At 34.7% G+C, this 19335-nt stretch overlaps 1 protein-coding gene across 5 annotated transcripts in view; it reads left to right on the top strand.

The window, feature by feature from the left end:
* The window catches only part of LOC124364634, a 189915-nt gene that overhangs the window by 157579 nt on the left and 13001 nt on the right, over positions 1–19335 (top strand). For 3 of the 5 annotated variants that reach the window (XM_046820254.1, XM_046820255.1, XM_046820258.1), the window contains exons 2-6: positions 6553–6738; positions 9635–9781; positions 10915–11084; positions 16804–16904; positions 18432–18548. In XM_046820254.1, coding sequence (XP_046676210.1) covers positions 6553–6738; positions 9635–9781; positions 10915–11084; positions 16804–16904; positions 18432–18548 — 721 coding nt within the window. Of the gene's footprint in view, positions 1–414; positions 582–5398; positions 5524–6552; positions 6739–9634; positions 9782–10914; positions 11085–16803; positions 16905–18431; positions 18549–19335 lie in introns of those variants that run through there. The other 2 variants (XM_046820257.1, XM_046820256.1) reach the window with 2 other exon arrangements.

Below are 19335 nucleotides of genomic sequence, written 5' to 3'. Positions count from 1 at the left end.
TCAAAATGCTATTTGGATCCTTATTAGAAAACCTGGTAAATTTGAGTGAGCCCGTGTGGGTACGTCATGTAAAATCTGAAGTTCTAAGGTCTTGCTACCAAAGTCTGAGGTTTTGCTGGAATCATATAGTCGGGTTGGATTAACAGTTTATAGTTAACCTGTACACTCAAGGCTGTACGCAAATAGTAACGATCACGTGGCCATAAACCGGTTGTTATACACGGGACCGAGGTCTGGGTCTAATATTAGCCCCAGCGGAGAGTGGTGTAATGTGAATGCTCCGAGCGTAGCGGAGATAGCCGGTCGGTACAACAGAGATCAGGTGCGAGGTGCAAGCGGGAGTGGGGACAAGACAAGGAACGCGGCAGTGGAACGCTGGAACCGGTCCGCGGTGAGTCACCATCTACCTGGCTGGCTGGCGAAGTGGCGGGATCGGTCAGTCGCACTGGCACTCGCAGTCGCAGACGGTGAGTGAGTGAGTGAGTGAGTGGCGGTGAGTGTGGCAGTGAACGCGAGTGTGTGGATCGTGGAGATGCAGATCAAGACTGCCAGGCAGCCACCCCCTGCGCGGCCGCCTAAAGGTAGGCACCGGATCCTCTTTCTGCACGCAGAACACTATAGAGACTTCAACGTCCGGTTTGACAGGTTTTGTGTGAAGCAGTTGCAGTTGGCCATTTCGTTGTGGAAAGTCTAGACTTAATTACTTCAAATTCGTACGAAAGTGGAATATTATAACGCGCTATCTCCTTTTACTTTTGGTTCATAATACTGTAGATCATGGAAACTCTATTTCGCACCTTTGTTGTAGTTATGAAGCTCTTTTTTGTGTAAAACAGCGCGAACTAAAAGGTCTGTTTATGTCAATGTGAGAAGCGGAAAAAATTGTGTAAAACATGAGTGACGATATATAATTAATCAAGCATATTACAAAACCATAAATAACATACTCGATATACCTAAGCTTATTGCAAGTTTGTCGACCCTACCAATTTTAATGGACTTTATCTCTATAATTAATTGGTAGGCTACTTGTAAGATACATAGTTCAACATGTAAAGTTATTATAGTAGACTATAATTTTTAGTAACTAGCAGTAAAGTATAAAAAGATGTTACTAAACGATAATTCTGCATTTTTTTTAAGTACAAGTATATAAACTATTGTACAGTATATTATTTTCTAACCTAAGTGTTTATAGCCAAAGGCAAATTTGGGTTATATAATTGTTATATTTCTGAAACTACGCTCATTTTAAGTGTTTTTTTACAGTTGGACTCTGTAAGAGCCTTGTTTGAACGTGTGGGTTTTTATATAAATGTCTATTACTTGCGCACTTTGTAGCAGTGTATATGCTATTGATCACTTGACTACTTCAATGCACTCTGGTATAGCTCGGCCATATTGTTGTTGGTGTTAGTGGGAAATATTGCCAAAATCAGCGAAATCCAAGAAGGCAGCGCTTGAAGACTTTCATTGTGCAGGCAAGAATACACTAAAATCAAGATATCGAGAAGTCTGTTAGCGAGTGGTAGTCACATTGGATCTACCAGAACTGCTGCTTGTGTGGTGACGGCCATATTAATCATATTCTGCAACATTGTTAAATCTTCGAATTATTTTATTAGCTTATGTTAGGTTGCGAAATTCAGTGACATATATCATTAAAAGAATATAAAGCAATTGCAGTATCTAAAGAGTTTGTAATTTTCTCCATTTAATTTTCAAAATGTTACTGTAGAAATGTAGATCTTGTAGTTTGAATCACGGGTTACTGAGGCGCATAGCACTCGTTTAGGTACTCGTAGAACTCGTGTACTCGTAGAGCGAGGCATCAAGTTCAACGCATGACGTGTTCCATCTGCAGTTTTGATACTGTCATAATTCTGTTGGTATATGAAATTCATTTCATGGATATACTCGGCTAAAAGTAAGCCTATACAGATACAACCCAAAACCAAATTGACGATTTAATGCATACCTTTTGAACTAAACAAGGTGTAACTTCATGGACTAATGCACTAATTCCTATTGTCATATTATTAATGCAATCAGAACAATCGACTTCTTAGAAGTCTCCAAGTGTTCGTTCTCAAGAACGCAACCTTACCGATCTCGCTCACCTTCTGTTGAACTTACTCGGTCAGCTTGGTCCAGTCTTTATTATCCAGACACGATCTCAGGACGACATAGATGTCGAATCTGAGTGACATCAAAGTTCCACGAGAACTCACTTGAGCACTTATCCACTTAGACATTGTCTTGTATCGCTCGGCATACTATGAAGTAATCTACCAACACCTCGCCTACGGATTGGCATAAGTTTCAAGAATGTTCATTCTAGAAAAAACAGTAGAACAATAGCAGAACTGTAACAGAGAGAGTTGTGCAGGCCAGCATTCAAAAGTTGAAACTGTAGATACTACCCTAAGTCCTAACTCTAACCCTAACTCTTTTCCAAGTCGAAATGCGATATTATCATGTGTAATGTTCCTTTGTAATATCTGTGCAACTAGAGGCAGGATTGGTAGTTCTGAAAGACACTTTGGAGTTCAGTTGTCAACGAAGGGAATTTAAACTTACTTACAAACGGTGCAAGTTGCCAAAGCATTTTATAGTAAAGACGAGCTCACGGCACGTCATTGGGAACCGCCGAAGTGGAAGACTGGCCGTGCACCAGAGAAGAACAATTTGAATTGCTGAATGATTGAATGTAGAAATGTACGGAAGAGATTTAGGTGGAGGGATGAATGGAATTATGATTGTACAAATTGCTAACATAATAAATAGTTTTTAACATTATTAGTATAATCGTGTTCCATAAGCAGAGCATTTTAAATTAAATAAATTATTTGAAACAGCCTCTGAACGCTCGTGTTTTTGCAAGCAGCAAGCAAGCAGGTCCAGGTAGTGAGCTGCAGCTGCCGCACGGGCCTCTCAGTCACAGAACAGCTGGTGTTTTGCGAAAGTAGGGCCAAGTTCAGCGACACAATAGGGTTCCACGAACCCACCAGCTCCAGCAGCGCTAGGAGTGACCTTGTAGGCGGCGCTGTGAGTAGGCGGTGCGGTGTTTATAAACAAGCAACCAGTCAACAACTGTTGCAAGGCCACCTCTTGTGTAAACAGGCGATGTGTTACATCAGTTACTGCAATTATTGCAGTGTGTGTGTGTGGCGGCCACTTACGTTCAGATGAAGGCTCAGTTCTCTATTCCTTTATCCCACCATTTAACTGTTACAGCTCATGGGGTTGTAGAGAAAGTCGAAGAGTCTAGCTGACTTAAGAGTTCCTGCGGCCATCTTGATTTTAGTCCCATGACAACAGTGTTGAACTTCAAACACTTTTCTGGCCTCATCATTAGTAGTAGAATCACGAGATATGTTTGTTTCAGATATAGGCCTAATCAATACGCATCCAAACGCTTTTTTAGTTTTTTCGATATTTGTGATTGATCAATAAGGAAAACATATCTGACTTTTTTGTATTTCTTCGTTTAAATACTAAAAAATTAATACACTTTACGAGAAAACTGATAAAGCGTAACTACCACCAACTATACGGGTGTAAAAGTGTTAAGTTTTACGCTGTTCTTATAGATTGACATGGACCTACAGTCCGTTTACCGTGGACCCACTGTCCACCCTTTAAGAAGTAGGTAAGAAATGGTCCCGACAATTGTATGACGTGGACCTACAGTCCATTTATCGTGAACCTACTGTTCACCCCCTTAAGAAGTAGGTAAGAAATGGTCCCGACAATTTTATGACGTGGACCTACTGTCCGTTTACCGTGGACCCACTGTCCACCCCTAAGACGTTGGTAAGAAATGGTCCCGACAATTTTATGACGTGGACCCACAGTCCGTTTACCGTTCTTATGGGATGAGACCCAAGGTCGTTTCTCTATATCCAGCTCTTTCGAAACGCAATGTCCTTCCACCTAGAGGTGTTTCCAGTTGCCATCGAGCGTAGTCGATATTAATAAATAACATTTACATATTGAACATTAGTTTTGAATCAGAAAAGGTGGGAGCCTAAGAGGCGACACAATCGGAGAGTCCGTGCCAACAATCCAGCTGTCTCAAGTGCTAGGTGACCTCTCTCTCCGCCTTTATATTCTATTTAAAAAACTGTGTAAAAATGTGCAAACTCTCATTAGTAAAATTAATGTGTGAACGGAGGAAAATAAAACACATTTACATTTACTATTGTAAAAATGTGCAGTAGGCTACAGTATAAGAACCAAATTGTTGAAATTGAAAGTTTCCATGGTCAAATCTGTGAACAAATTCATTTGTTGAATAGACGATCAAAGCAAAACTAATATGAATAAATATTGAATAAACTCTGACGATTATAAAGGATTTTACATTTAAACTCAACATGAGGTTATTGCCAGAAGACTCAAAAGGTAGTTCATTGGTACCGCGCATTAATGCTATCTACAAATAGCTTTACCGCACAAGATGTGTGCCACACATTCAATCAAAAATGCCACATTGCCTAAGGCATTTAGAACTTGTCTGAAAACCGTGTTGGTCTCGGTAGCTGTCTACAGAAGAGTTCATGGCACGCAATTGGGGGAACTTACAATTGGCTGACTGATCATTGTGACTGGAGTGGAAAAAATTATGTAATTAATGAGAATTTGAGTGAATGAAAAATTGAGAGTCTGAATGAAGAATGAAACATTTTAGCCTTTAAATTGTATGACGATTGCGATGCTATTTCTATTGTTTTGTATGCAATAAAACATTCAATTATGTTAAACCTCATGCCCTTATTTTTCATCTTAGCTTTATGGGAGATGGTCCATTAAAAATATTTATAATAAATACGCATTTAAACGCTTTTTAGATTTTCTTGTATAGAGTATAATTTTTGAGTATTTAAACGACGAAATTCAAACAGTTAAATATGTTTGCACAATATGATTGAGATTTTTCTCTGAATAAACTATAAAAATCACAAAAAAAACTAATAAGTGCTTAGGTGCGTATTTATCTTTTAAATGAGACATCTCCCATAAAGTTTCAACTAAAAATAAGGCCTTAAAAGTGCACGATGTTTAAACATGGGACTACATTCAGGATGACTGTCATTACGGCCAGGTCTTCATCAAAGTGTAAAGGTTTTGGCTTGTTCCGTAAAACTTCTACGAAAATGTAAATAATATTTAGGAATTCTTACTCAGCATGCTCCTCTCCTGAGTGATGTTTCCAAGAAACGATTGCAATGTTGTCATCTGTTACAATTAAATTCAGATTGCGATAGATTTGCCCAACCCGATGCGAGATAAGATGGGACGCGAGATAAGCGCTATTAAATTCACATCAGATGAATGGCAGTGGACCGGATCACGACCAGCTGGTTTGTGTCTGCAGACAGTGACAGGGAGATCGTAGTGATCAGCTGTTACTGGAGCAGTAAAGTGGTTGTGAGTGGGACAGAGAGAGTGAGTGGCTCGTGTTTACCATGGGAGGCTGTCTCGATAGGGATAAACAACCGCCTGAACCTAAACGATCAGGTGCTGTGTCTGGATAACCTACCAAGTGGTTCAGGTTTATCTTTACTATGTTAGCGGTTTGCAGGAAGAAACTTTAATCAATAAATTTTGATGTGTTGGTTAATTTGCGTGTTCAATAAGTAATTGAAGATTTATTTACGAAAAATGTATTTGGGGTATCAAATGTATATTTTTGGTTCATGAACTCATATTTTACACTTATTTTAAGACCTGAACATTTATTGTAGAAACCATTGTGGGAGTTTCAAAACTTGACCATTCTTTTAACATGTGTAAATATTACTACTATCTATTAATACTTACTGAAGAATAGAGTTTAGGGTAGCTCATCAGAAACTTGCAGGGAAAAATAAAGTTGTTGTGGTTTTAATTTTTGATCCACAAACAGGATGTTGCACATGTATTTTTAAGGAATTCTAATTTACCTTACAAACATATTTTTGATTAACCAATCTTTTACTTACATTAATAAACTGTGTGTTATAAATAATTTCGAATCTCTCATAAAACAATAGGCCTACTATATTGAGGTAGTAGTGAAGCAGTCTTGGTTTTTACCCTAAATGTTAAATTTAAAACACTTGTTCATTATAATGTGCCTGTAGAGGTAACAGTATTGGACTGTTAATAATTTCAGTGATGTAAATTACTAAAATTTTTAAAATGTAGTATTCCAACTAAATTTGTTATATTATCAAAATTTGAAATGTTCTAAAAATATTAAAACTATCCTAATGATAATGCATAGTTATCATGGGTACTCATATATATATTATAAACGAGCTTTTTACACTTTCATAAAATTTATAACCTGTATAAAAAATATGGTGACGAATCTTTATAGCTATATAAATTAAATTTTAATGGATTATGATTTTTACTCTGTATTTGTAGTCCACCCTTTATTTCTGGTTTGATGCCAATGCACACAGTTCTGTGGAAATTCATATGGTACATTGTCATTGTTGGTCTTTTGGGTAGCTTTCCAGTGTGGAAGTCCAACACTAACCAGCTTTTGTAATGTTACAGGTACGACATCCGCCGAGGATCTGGTTCCGACACTTCTGGGCATGTATGATGCCCTGATAGGTCGGACTCCAGCAGCCCCGCAGCCCACCCCCCGCCAGCCACCCCCACAACCTCCGCCCAAACCCGCGTACAGGCCTCTCTCAGTCATCTCCATCGCGTCTTCTTCCTCTTCGTCCTCTTCTTCCGGTAAGCATAAGTTGATATTTATTGTCACTGTCTTAAGTTAGCCTTATCAGTTATTATCAAAAGTTGAGAATTTACAAAAATCACAACTGCATTTAAAAAGGGCTCAGAATTTGAGAAACAGTGAGTCTCTAAATGTACACTAAAGATAGTGTAGATTCTTTATATGATTAACAACCATAACTATGTATTCAGTGTTGGGCTGTTCTCTTATGTGCATTAAAATATTTTTGATTTCAAAAGAAATATATGAAAGAATATTGATAACAGCTTTTAATTTGTACAATTAAAAACCAAGTACTACTGTCAATTGGAAGAAAATGAAAGTGTACATGACTCAGAACATAAGGTTCTAAGTTAAAACTGTGTGTAGAATAATTATTGTTGATACTAAAATCAAAACAAAACAATGAGTCACTTTAAACAAGAGTATGAAAACAGATTTATGAAAATAAATTATGAGTAATGAGTTAGCCTCAAACTTGAAATATAGTTGTAATAATGTCTATAATGAGGTTATGTTTACTGTAAAGTTCAGTGTTTTGCAGTATTGGCAACAATTGAACATGTAACTGTGGATGAAATCTAAGCTTTAGAAATATAATAGAATAGAATTTATTTTTGAAAATATTACAATAACACATTATATACATTGGTATACACAATGTAATACATCAATAAAGTAACCTAAACAACCAAATGTATACACAATGTACAAACTTAATGAGCAAACTTAAATAAAAATGTAACATTCTTGTAAATAAAATTAAAACAAAAACACTCGTAAATTAAAAGAAATATTTTCAAAAATAACTAGGGCCTCTAGAGGCAAGTGCCTGTGGAGAGGTTCCTTTTATTACAAAAGTATTTTTAGCTCAAAGAAAATTTCAATAAAACTTTGATTTTTTTATAAGCTCCTAAAAAAAATTGATTAAAAGTGTGCTGCTGCTGCAGTTACAAAGCAAATGAAAATCCACTTAAATAAATTCAAACTAAAATTTACTGTTACTTTCTTTAATTAACTAGGAATCTATGCAGAGAAGAAAATCTAATTTATCAAAACCCAATAACCACTTCTTTAATGTTTTTGAAAATAACTTTATATTCTCACAACTAATAATTGAAGAAATTATACTAAAACATTTTAGGTCCCAAAAAACAATAACTATTTGAAAAAAATGCTAAGTTAGGCCTTTGGGAACTGGTATTGGTTCTTGCTTTCTTAATTTGTTTTTGTAACTATTTTTTTAATTCTGGTAAATTGCCACTTATGACATAAAATATTTTTAAAACTTCTATAAAACAAACATATATTTAAGGGGAAGAATATTTAAATCAACAAAAAGGGGAAAAGATTTCTCCATTCTTCGTTTTCGTTTAATCAACCTTATGAATTTCTTTTGTTGAGTTAGAAGTGGCTTTAGATTTGTTTTCATAGGCTCCACCCCAGCAAAATATTCCATAGTCAAGCCTACTATTGACCAAAGAGAAGTACAGCATTCTTAACACTTCTTCAGTGCAAAATGTATTGTAAAAAATAAAAAAAATCTTAAAATATTGTTTAGTTTGCGTTTTAAAATTTCAATATGTGTCTTCCAGTTGATTTCTCTATCTAGCATGACTCCTAAATATTTTAAATTTTCGCACTGGGATACTACAGCACAGTTCTGTTGGCACTGAATGTTTACTACACAAAACAATTGACACATCGATACAAAATTGAATTACTAAAAATTTGCTGATCTGTTTTTAAACTAAAATTGATGTACTTACTTTTCTCTGGGCTTAATAACATGTTATTTTTTGAAAACCACCACTGCAGTGCTTTAAGGTCTGAATTCATCTCTTGCTCTATATCATCCCAATTATTTTTTTACATACGATAAAGCTGTATCGTCTGCAAAAGATGTAATATTTCCATTTAAATTTGAATCACAAAGATCAATTTATGTAGATTATAAAAAAGTACTGGGCCTAAAACTGACCCTTGTGGTACGCCACATTGTATAAACCCGAAGTCACTAAAAGAATTATTAATTTTTACACATTGTTTTCTCTTTGTTAAATAGCTAACAAACCAAGAATAAATATTCCCCCGAATACCACATCCGTATAACTTTTGTAAGAGAATTGTGTGATCTACAGTATCAAACGCTTTTTTAATATCTAAAAATAAACCACTAACTTTCTGCCCTGAATTTATTCCTGTATACACATTATCTATGAAGCTTTTTAATGCTGCTTCAGTATTTAAACCTTTCCTAAAACCAAATTGATTGTTGCTGAAAAAATTAGTTTTTTCTAGAATATTCTAGAAATAAAACTAAAAATCATCGGTATTTATTGTGTTTTAATTATTGTGTTATAAATTTATGACATAATTTGCTAATTAAAAAAAAGTTAGTGAAAACACATTGGTTAGTAGAGTGAAACGCCGCCTACCGCATCAGAATACGACGATCCAGTCAGAAATGGCAGCGCATAAACGTACTTCACAATGTGTACCTAAAACAACCCGCCATTTTCTGATTGGATGGACCTTTTGAGATGCGGTTTGCGGCATTCAACTCTACTAAGTGAGCTCTTTCAAATTGAGGTATCATTCGACCCATGCTTCAATTTAAGATTTCCATGTTTTCCTCTGTGGGCCGTCTCCCCATGGTTGGCATGTCATGGTAATAGCAAGGAAAAATAGTTTACATAGCCATATGACACTGTGCACAGTTTATAGATGTTATCTCCTATGGTTTTTAAAATATTAAGCCGTACCCATACTTTTCAAACACCCTGTATACAGACTATTTTCTATTTTTGGCCTTTTGTCAAAAATAAATGAAAACATTGCATGCTGTTTTACTATCTCCAAAGCATGGCTACAAGTTGTAGTTGTATGTTACAGTGACCAGCAGCTGTTCAGGCGGCGCAGGGCGGAGACTGGGGGCCGCCGCCAAGAGTGCCGCCTACCTCGCCTCCATAGAGTCCCTGGAGGACAGCGATGAGTGCAAGCGACCACCGCACTTGCAGCGCCTCAAGACTCCCTCGCAGGGTGAGCAAGTTTGGGCACAATGTTTAAGTCAGCTTAAGCCTCAAGGGCCTTTTGTGCACCCCAGAAGGCCTCATGGTGTGCTTCTGCTGGTTTGTGGAATCGCTGAAAACAACCTATTGTTCAGTCTTACTGTTATGATTTTTTTATAAGAAACTATAACTTCTGTAAATCAATAACTGTACAAACTGTAATTGTTTAAGTGTGCATTTTTGTATTTTCAAGTACAAAAATGTATGTTTTTGACTTCTCAACTTAGTGTTTTAGTGAATTTTGAAAATAAGCGTCTATTTAAAACAAAATCCATGATAAAATGTTTGGCAGAGGATGTTTAATTGAAGTTTAAATTTTCTGAACTAAAAACTAATACTGATGGTATCATATTTTCTAAGATTGTGACTTAGAGCTTTAAGTGAATTGCATAAAATTAGCCACTTAACTGTTGAATTATAGGTGTTCAGGATATTTCAATTAAAGCATTTATTGTGATTTAATAAAAAGTAGAAACATTTGAAATTGTAACTCAATTTCAGATTTTGCCCTAGTTGAGATATGATAAAGGTAATACAATTTAATGCTGTTAATAATTGATTTTGGCATTAATTTCTAGTTCAATTCTGTTTTTGAGATAATACTGAGTACTTTTTTTCACATAACAGAGGAATAGACCAGTAAAGAAAGGAAAATAACAATTGAATACAAGTTTTGGAATTAAAATGTTGTTACAAAATATTTTTTAATGTACGAAAAATTTGTATTCCATCATATTTTTCTAAAGTATTGTGAACATTGTAACACAATCAGAGTATTGTATTTGAAAGAAACAGATTAGGAAAATGTGGACTAATGTTAAATCTAAACATCATTCAGGATAACTTATAACAGATTATAACTATCCTAATGTTACATAATCAGAATTTGAACAATTTAGACAAATCTTTTTAATCTGGAGAAAAATAAAAAGTTCTTTTAGTTGTAATCAATTATTGTTTTCCAAGCTTAGAATTATGCTGTCAGAAGAATCTTTTTGAGCTATAAAAACAGGACTTTGCTGTTCCTCCTACTGCAAAAGATGTCAGTAGGAAGGTGAGTGTAAGTCTCTCTATCAGACCCATGAGAGTGATGTTTGCCCACAGGGTCAGGGGACAGTGGAGTACACAGCCCTTGCTCCTACATCAGTACACCCTCCCTGCCTCACAGCCGCCCTCGCTACTGTGATCCCCACCTCAGCTACCGAGACAGAGTTGTCATCGAGATCGTCGAGACGGAAGCTGTCTACGTGGCGGACCTCAGACAAGTCATCCTGGTCAGTAGTTCTCTTGTAGTAATCCTATCAGTCAAAAACATGTTGAGTGCAGTATGAGGATTGGCATTAGAGTTACTCACACGTCAAACCAATCACTGATGAGTCAAGATTCATGTTACATTCAAGCTTCTTGTGTGCCAGAACACTAATCATATAAGTCTTAGATAGTAACATAACCATACAGACATTTTAAACATCATTCATTTAATGTTGACTTGACTTTCATACAAAGTAAGAATAAAATCTACAGATTTTTTATGTTTGAGGAAAAGAAGTTATAATACCTTTATTAACGGTTTCAAAACCGTAACCGTTACTACTACAACCGTATAAACCATTTAGTGGTGTATATCGCTGTGGACAGCAGTAGTGCGATAAGTGTTGCAGTTGACATCAAATTTTGTCTATTTATTTTTCAGTATTCTGCCTAATATAAAATGTCATATTTATATAAATATTTTTGCTCTTTACTATGACAATTCTCGAAAGAAATTGTAAAAAAGCCATAAGTACACTACTTTATTAGTTGAAATTAAAAATTTTGGGTTTTTGTATTTCAATTAGATTTATCAATTATTAACAATGTATTCTTCTTTTAAAGCTCAGTTTATTATTTGCAACGTGATAAAAAAGTTGAATTTTTCCTAAAACCATATTTTACAATATAATGTCACAGCATTTGATTAACTGACATAACACTAAAATGGTTAATGTTTTACTATCTGACAAAATTAAGTACATCAGATTATAATAAAAAAATTGTTTTTTTACTATCGTAATAAATTATTGAAACTTAATAAAGTACAATCTAAAAATAAATAATGAACCATAGTAAATAGTTTATTTATATTGTCCATAAAAGCAGAGTGTAATTTGTTTTGGCAGTAGAATTCTAGGTATAGAATTGAAGTATTTTAGATCAGAACCAGGAATTTAAAGTTTATAAATACTTTGCTTTTTAGTATTCAGGTTGTTTTGTGTTTGGTCAAGGTTAAGTCATTGATAAGTAACATGGTGTTTACAGAGTGACATAATCAAATAGTCAAATCAGTTGACAGGAAGAATGTAAGAATGTGAACGTCATACCTGTATGATTATATAATTGATTATTCAGTAATTTACACTGGAGACTTTCTCCTGGAGACAAACCACAAACTAACAATGAATATTGATGTGGCAGTCGTCCCAAACACACTCCGCGTACTCACTCATCTCTTTGCCCAGGTGAAAGTGAAACCCGATAGTTTCTATTATTCTAACCTCAATCTTCTTCTATTATTTTAAAGTCAACATTCCACTGCGGACACTTTCTATTTGACATTTGATTGTTTTCTACGGGCGTGTAGTGATGCGTTACTGGTATGATAGAAAGCGGGTACCGATTGATTTGCAAACTTTCCCAATCCACGGTGTCGGAGACCTGTAATTAGCAACCGATGAGAGGCCTGCTCGCGCTCGCGGAAAGCTGCTGCTGATTGTTATCGGTACGCCTTGGCTACTCACTTCTTGCTGTTCATTAATCATGGCTATTCCATTTGGTATTAGGTTGCTTGATTCTGACGACTTTGTGTGTTTTTCCAGTCTCTGAACATTTGCGGTTTTGCTTTTGTCGTTGTTTTTACATTGTTATTATATTGTTGCTCACTTTTGCCCTGTGTTTTTTAATAATTAGGTTACCTACTAATTTGTTTACCTCCTGGCTTTACAATTTTCGGCTGTTGTTATATTCAAATTATTTAACAAGTTCATTCATATCATTCTTAATAAAACAAGACCAGCCATTAAAAAATTAGAAAGCATATTGAATTTCAAAATATCAAACAGACAAAGGCACTGAATAAGCACTTAGTAAAATCAAAAATTCAAGTATTAAATGTGGAAAAGTTAGATATTTCATTGATAATAATAAACTTTCAACCCGAAATAAAGACTTCTACAATATAAAAACAACACATCTATTAAACACAAGTCAAATTAAAATAAAATTTATCTTCAAAAAAATTTTTATCTATAACTCTTAAAAAAAAAATAGTTTTTTTTATTGTTAATTATCAAGTTTCCAGTGGTTATTACTTAATGATAATGAATCTGCCATTTAAAGACAAATAAAATCTATACCTGAATTTAAGTTTTATAACATGCAAAATGTATATAATTTCTACTTCTCTAAATTCAACAGTAATATTATTTTTAAATCCAAGTTAACGTTAAACATGTACTAGTGTGAATCCTGTTTCCTTGCAGATTCCTCAATTTGAAGATGTTATTAATACAATAGAAAATGTACTAATTAAGTGACTTTTTTTATTATTTAGTCTTTGCTGTTTTCATGCCAAAGATGGTTGGATGTATGCACTTGTACTAATTACAAAGTCATTTTATTCAAACAGGTGAAAATATGATTTAATTATTTTTGTCACTAGCAATGGGAATTAAAATTAGAACTCCATTGAAATAAATCATCCTATATACCTGTACTGCCTAGTGGGGTCTTTTAGATTTTCATTTATTATTACAGCATTTTACTTTTTGCTTCTGAATAGATAACTTAATGACTATAGAGCGAAGCACACAAACAAGAGTAGTGGAATGTCAGTATTATTGACCTTGCTGTAAAAAGGGACTAAGTTGATGACCGAGATTGATGACGCACTTTCACATTCACGACGGAGGGAACAAGGCTCGGCTGTCACTGAGTGGCAGACTGTGATCGGTGACCTTGACTGGGGCCAGATGTAGGATGAGGAGGCTGCAATAAGGTCGGGTCAGTCAGAACAGTGCAGGCTTGGTAGCTGGCGGCAGTCGTGTGAAAGTCGTCTCCAGTCTCCAGTGGTCTGTGAGGGAGGGGAGAGGGGGGTTTGGCTCGTCTCCAACAGCTTGTTATTCATTTATTGGCTTCATTTGCTGCTACTACCTTCAGCCACTCAATTAAACAAATGCTGTTCCGCTTGCTTTATGGCTGTTTCACTTGGTTGTTCTGGTTTCTGCTAGTAGTGCTCATGTGCATTAGTCTCAGCTACAATACATTTAAATGGATCAAACCATTTACAGTATCAATACGCTATAAGCTTACAAGATTCGATCTTCACATTAAGTGTACTATTCTGGAGTTTACTATATGATGAGCAGAAGGTTTCAACTCTCTGAGTGCCAAGTAACATATTGGAGTCGATAGAGTAGTCTCAAAGAAGTATGTAACATCTAAATGTTTACATTTATATTCTTCACGGATATAGTAGACGTTTTCAATTTTCTGAGAGCTGAATAATGATTTGTGGAGTTTCTAAGAAGCAGAATCATCAGCATTTATCTTTCAGAGGTTTACATGTCAATTCTTAACCGTATATTGTAGACGATTTCTACCTATGAGTGCCAAATTACTGTGTATGAAGTCAAAAGACTAATATTTAGGAAGCAGAATCATCGGCACCTAACACAAAGAACTACTTGTCAATTCCTCATGAGATATTCTAGACGCTTTCAACCCTCTGAGTGCCAAAAAACAATGTTTAGATTATTAACTCCGCTATGATAAGCAGAGATATGGTCACCTAGCAACCAAATGTATTCCTCTCATTGGATACACCTGTGTAAATTGTTTGATAATTCAGCAAATTAAAGTACCATATTTTTATACTCGTAGACAACTGATTTTTCATTAAAATAACACTTAAGTATGTAAATCTCGTCCCGAAACATAAAATAAATTATAAACTCTAAACATTATTAAAGTGTGAAGCTGTTTTCTTATGTTGCTCACCAAATTGTTAAATTTAGCAGAAAGTACTTATAATCATCGAGTGGCATATTTCATATACATAAGCCCTAATACATGCTATATCTTTATTTCTCATAAAAATAAATAAATGGACACCATCAAAAAATTTTGATCATACCCAAATTCCTTTGAAATATGTTATAACCATTTGATTAAAAAATCCTGTCATAACATTGATAAATTATTACATACAAAATGATGCCAGAGTTATATTGATACTTTGAACGCTGTAGTGTACATACTGTATCTCAAGTAAGGGGTCAAGGCACAGAGTGTGAGCATTGGTTTTTGTGAGCCACCTGCGGCATGTAACACATAGTTGAGATTAAGTGGTCAATTTACAGAGTCTGGCATTGTGTTTTGAGCCACCTGCGGCGTGTAGCACATAGTTGAGATTAAGTGGTCAATTTACAGAGTCTGGCATTGCGTTTTGAGCCACCTGCGGCATGTAACACATAGTTGAGATTAAGTGGTCAATGTACAGAGTCTGGCATTGTGTTTTGAGCCACCTGCGGCGTGTAGCACATAGTTGAGATTAAGTGGTCAATGTACAGAGTCTGGCATTGTGTTGTGAGCCACCTGCAGCGTGTAGCACATAGTTGAGATTAAGTGGTCAATTTGGTGCTACTGTGAACAGTTACTTCTGGAAGACTTTATATGTATTTAAAGTGCTATGTTATATGTACTGTACTCTCAAGTGAGTGGTCAATGCACAAAGTCTGAGCATTGTGTTGTGGCTGCTGCTGTAAACAGTTACTTCTGGAAGACTTTATATGTGCCACAAGTGCTATGTTGTATGTACTTTACTCTCAAGTGAGTGGTCAATGCACAGAGTCTGAGCATTGTGTTGTGAGCCACCTGCAGCGTGTAGCATATAGTCAAGATTAAGTGACCGTAAAATGGCAGGGTTAAGGCCATCATAAATGTGATTGGTCGGCTGGCTGCAGAAACAATCCTGCCTGCACTAGACATTGCAGCTGCTGTGTGCAGTCAGACATTCATTACATGTGTCTCGGCTGTATGTTAGCTTTTGTTATTCACTGCATATTGAGTTGTCTTTCCTTACTTTTTATGATACTATTGTATTTTTTATAATGGCAATAACAGGGTCATAAAAGTTAGTCAGTTATTAGTTCAATTTGAAGCACTTAATTGATTTATATTACAACATTGTAAATGTACATGGTAATTTGTCTCAAAAGTTCTAAAGTAAATAGAAAAATTAATAGTTATGATTATGTCACAATTGTCCCTATTAAACATGTGTTTCATGAAATTTGTCAAAGATATAAAAATTATTCCTCAAAAGACTAAACATTTGATATTTTATTTATTGAGATCAGATGAAAAAAAAAACCACTTAGAAACTTAATTTTTACTATTTAAATAAAACATAAAAGTGGATTTGATATAAACATTTCCTTCAAGTTAGTGTTTAAAATAAGAACAATAAAAGTTTAGTACTGTACAAGGTACAAATTCGAAGCATCCAGTGTTTACTTGAGCTCTATATTAGTATTATTTTACATTTTTAACTACAGCATACCTGTCTTTGATAGTAATTATATATTTTATAATTAACCTCAAAGACAATAATGTATCAGAAACATTTAATGAAAATAAAATTCTCAGGAGCTATTCTCTGTGGAAATGTTTAATGATTTTATTAGTCTGTAATATGTATTGTGGAAATATTTTATTGATTTTACTATCATACATATTAGTCTAAAATATGTTTTGTGGAAATATTTTATAGATTTTACTACTTTACATATTAGTCCGTATTATGTATTGTGGAAATATTTTATTGATTTTATTACCGTACATAATAGTCTATAATATGTATTGTGGAAATATTTGATTGATTTTAGTACCGTACATATTAGTCTGTAATACCTGTTGTCTTCCATGATATATAACTGGTGTGCGTGATGCCAACAGGGCTACAAGGAGAGATGGCAGGGGAGCATGGACTGTCCTCTCACAGACGACCAGATGGAGGACCTCTTCAGCAACATCGAGGACATTTACCATTTTAACAGGTAAATGAATATGTGTGGAATGTTGGAAGAAACTGAGTTGCATAATCAAGTGCCGTACATTAAAATGTTCAATTATATACACATGTTTCTGTGTTCTGTGAAAGTGGCAATAGAAGTTGAAAAAATGTACTCAAGACTTCAATGAAGATCAATGGTAATGGTTAAATCCTGGAGATAACCTTTTGATATTCTCGTGCATGATCACTTGGTGGAATTTGATAATCTAATTACATGGAGTTGTTGGTGAGTTTGGACTGAACTTCTTGGCACTCAGATGAATCGCCACAAGAGTTTTCTGACATCTTCCACATGTGTTATTTAAGTGAATTAAAAGAGGAATTCAGTCCATTTCAAACATTTTTTTCTACTTTCTTGTTGAATTCTGTTTTTGATGTTGGTGACCCTTAACCCTCAGACTATCCTGCAAATTGTCGTGTATAAACTTCAACTAGTTTGACATTTGGAATCCGATTAAAAGTTGTTACTAAAATACTATCTCAATTTTTATTCTCAACTGGGCGGTTAACACAGATTTTATTGATTAGGTTTTGTTGATTTACAACGACTTGCATCTACTTGTTTGAACGTGCAAAGAGCCATAATGTGGAGCAACACCATCTTGGGCCATAATCGGACCCCAAGTCTTAGAGTTATGAATTTTGAAAGTTGCAGTTTGTTGAAAAGTGCCAAAAACCGGTACCCACTTCAATTGTTATCAAGATAAAAACGGGAAGTCATTGTTTGTAAATTATTTGCTTTACATGTATAAATCCAGAAATAAACAAGCTAAATTTGTAGTGTAATTGCCATTATTATTGTTCTACTGTTTTGTTTATCGTTAACTTTCAATCTCGGATATATAAATGTTTTTACCCAAGAATAAGTACTTTAATGTTCTCTGGAATATGTAAATAAATAAAATAATTTATTTTACTTGTAATGGAATAATATATAATGAAATTAACTGCTGTATCATACAGAAGACAGTGTTTAACCCCAAAATTGGTGAAGAAAATTTGGCTCGGATACTGCTAACGTGCATTTAGGGGCTTACAAAATTTCTGTTGTGCTCAAAGTTCAATAATTTTTTCTTGTAACATGAAATAATAATGTAAAAACATTTTTTTACCAAGCTGTCACAGATGTAAAGATATACACCACCTCACACATACATCACCTACATCTGCATGCTGTGTTATGCGTCACCAGGTGAAATGACACATATAATAAACTAAAATATGGAAATATTGATATGTCTGTATGCCGTGGTTAGAGCAATTCCAGTGGTACAGACATTTCCATGGCCATGTTTACGTCGCAATCTACATATTTCTTTATTGGCTACTAACTCATGTACTGTACTTTTGAGTTTGAGATCAAACATGATGGAAATAAAAACATTATTAGGATTGGTTTTAGCCAAATATGCATTTTGTGATGTTTTTGGTTTAGTCTGAAAGTGTTATAAAGATCACATGTACAGTACTGCATTAGTAAGTTTCAACAGTAGTGTTCTCGTGTCCGCAGCAAGTTCCTGAGAGAGCTGGAGCTGTGTGGGCTGGACCCGGTGTTGGTGGCTCGCTGCTTTGTTCGCAACAATGATGGCTTCTCTATTTACACTGAATACTGTACCAACTATCCCAGGTCAGTCAAGTAAAATAAAATGTTCATCATACTCATGTAATGAATGAGCAGAGTTTTGATTGTTTTTAAAGATCAGGTTGATTTTACTATATACAATGTATAAAGCCGTATATTTGTTATTTATTGCACATTCATATAGAACACACTGAATGTAAATATTAAAATTGTATGCAGCAATTAATTAGTATGGTTCAGTGTTTTTTCTTCTTTTTTTACTATATGTTAAATGCCTTCCAGTGAAGAAGCTTTCTATTGAAATGAGGCAATTTTAAAGTATATGAAAATCTTTTTACATATGTGTAGATTATGTTAATTAAGGTTATGTACATTGTACAAATTTAAGATATAATCAGTATACAGCCTGATTGCTTTATTTTGTGATATATCTTTATGTAAACTCAACAAACACTACAACATTTACAAACACTACTTTCAATACCTATGTTTAGATTTCATGTCTTAATTTTTTTAGACTTTTTTTAAATAATCATAAACTTAAGAGACAGCAGTGAAATTGGTACGGTAGTTAGTTAGTTCAGTAATATCACTCACATGTTCAATGGTCATCAATTCTTTACAATCATAAACATTTGAACAGCTATGTTGGAAACGCCTTAAGTCAGTTTTTTTACAACTTCACTACTAGTGCCTGTCCCTTACACTTCATTAACCTACTCACAATTTGTTTTATTTTTCAAGAAATGGGTTACAGCTCTGTTTTATAGTCGGCTAAACTATTGTTATATACATATCTAATGTGAAAAAACTAGTGTACACAACATCGTGA

The sequence above is a fragment of the Homalodisca vitripennis genome, chromosome 6, assembly GCF_021130785.1.
Source record: "Homalodisca vitripennis isolate AUS2020 chromosome 6, UT_GWSS_2.1, whole genome shotgun sequence".
NCBI classification, from domain to species: domain Eukaryota; kingdom Metazoa; phylum Arthropoda; class Insecta; order Hemiptera; family Cicadellidae; genus Homalodisca; species Homalodisca vitripennis.
Note: the sequence above shows the minus strand (reverse complement) of the source record. Positions and strands in the feature narration are given on the sequence as shown.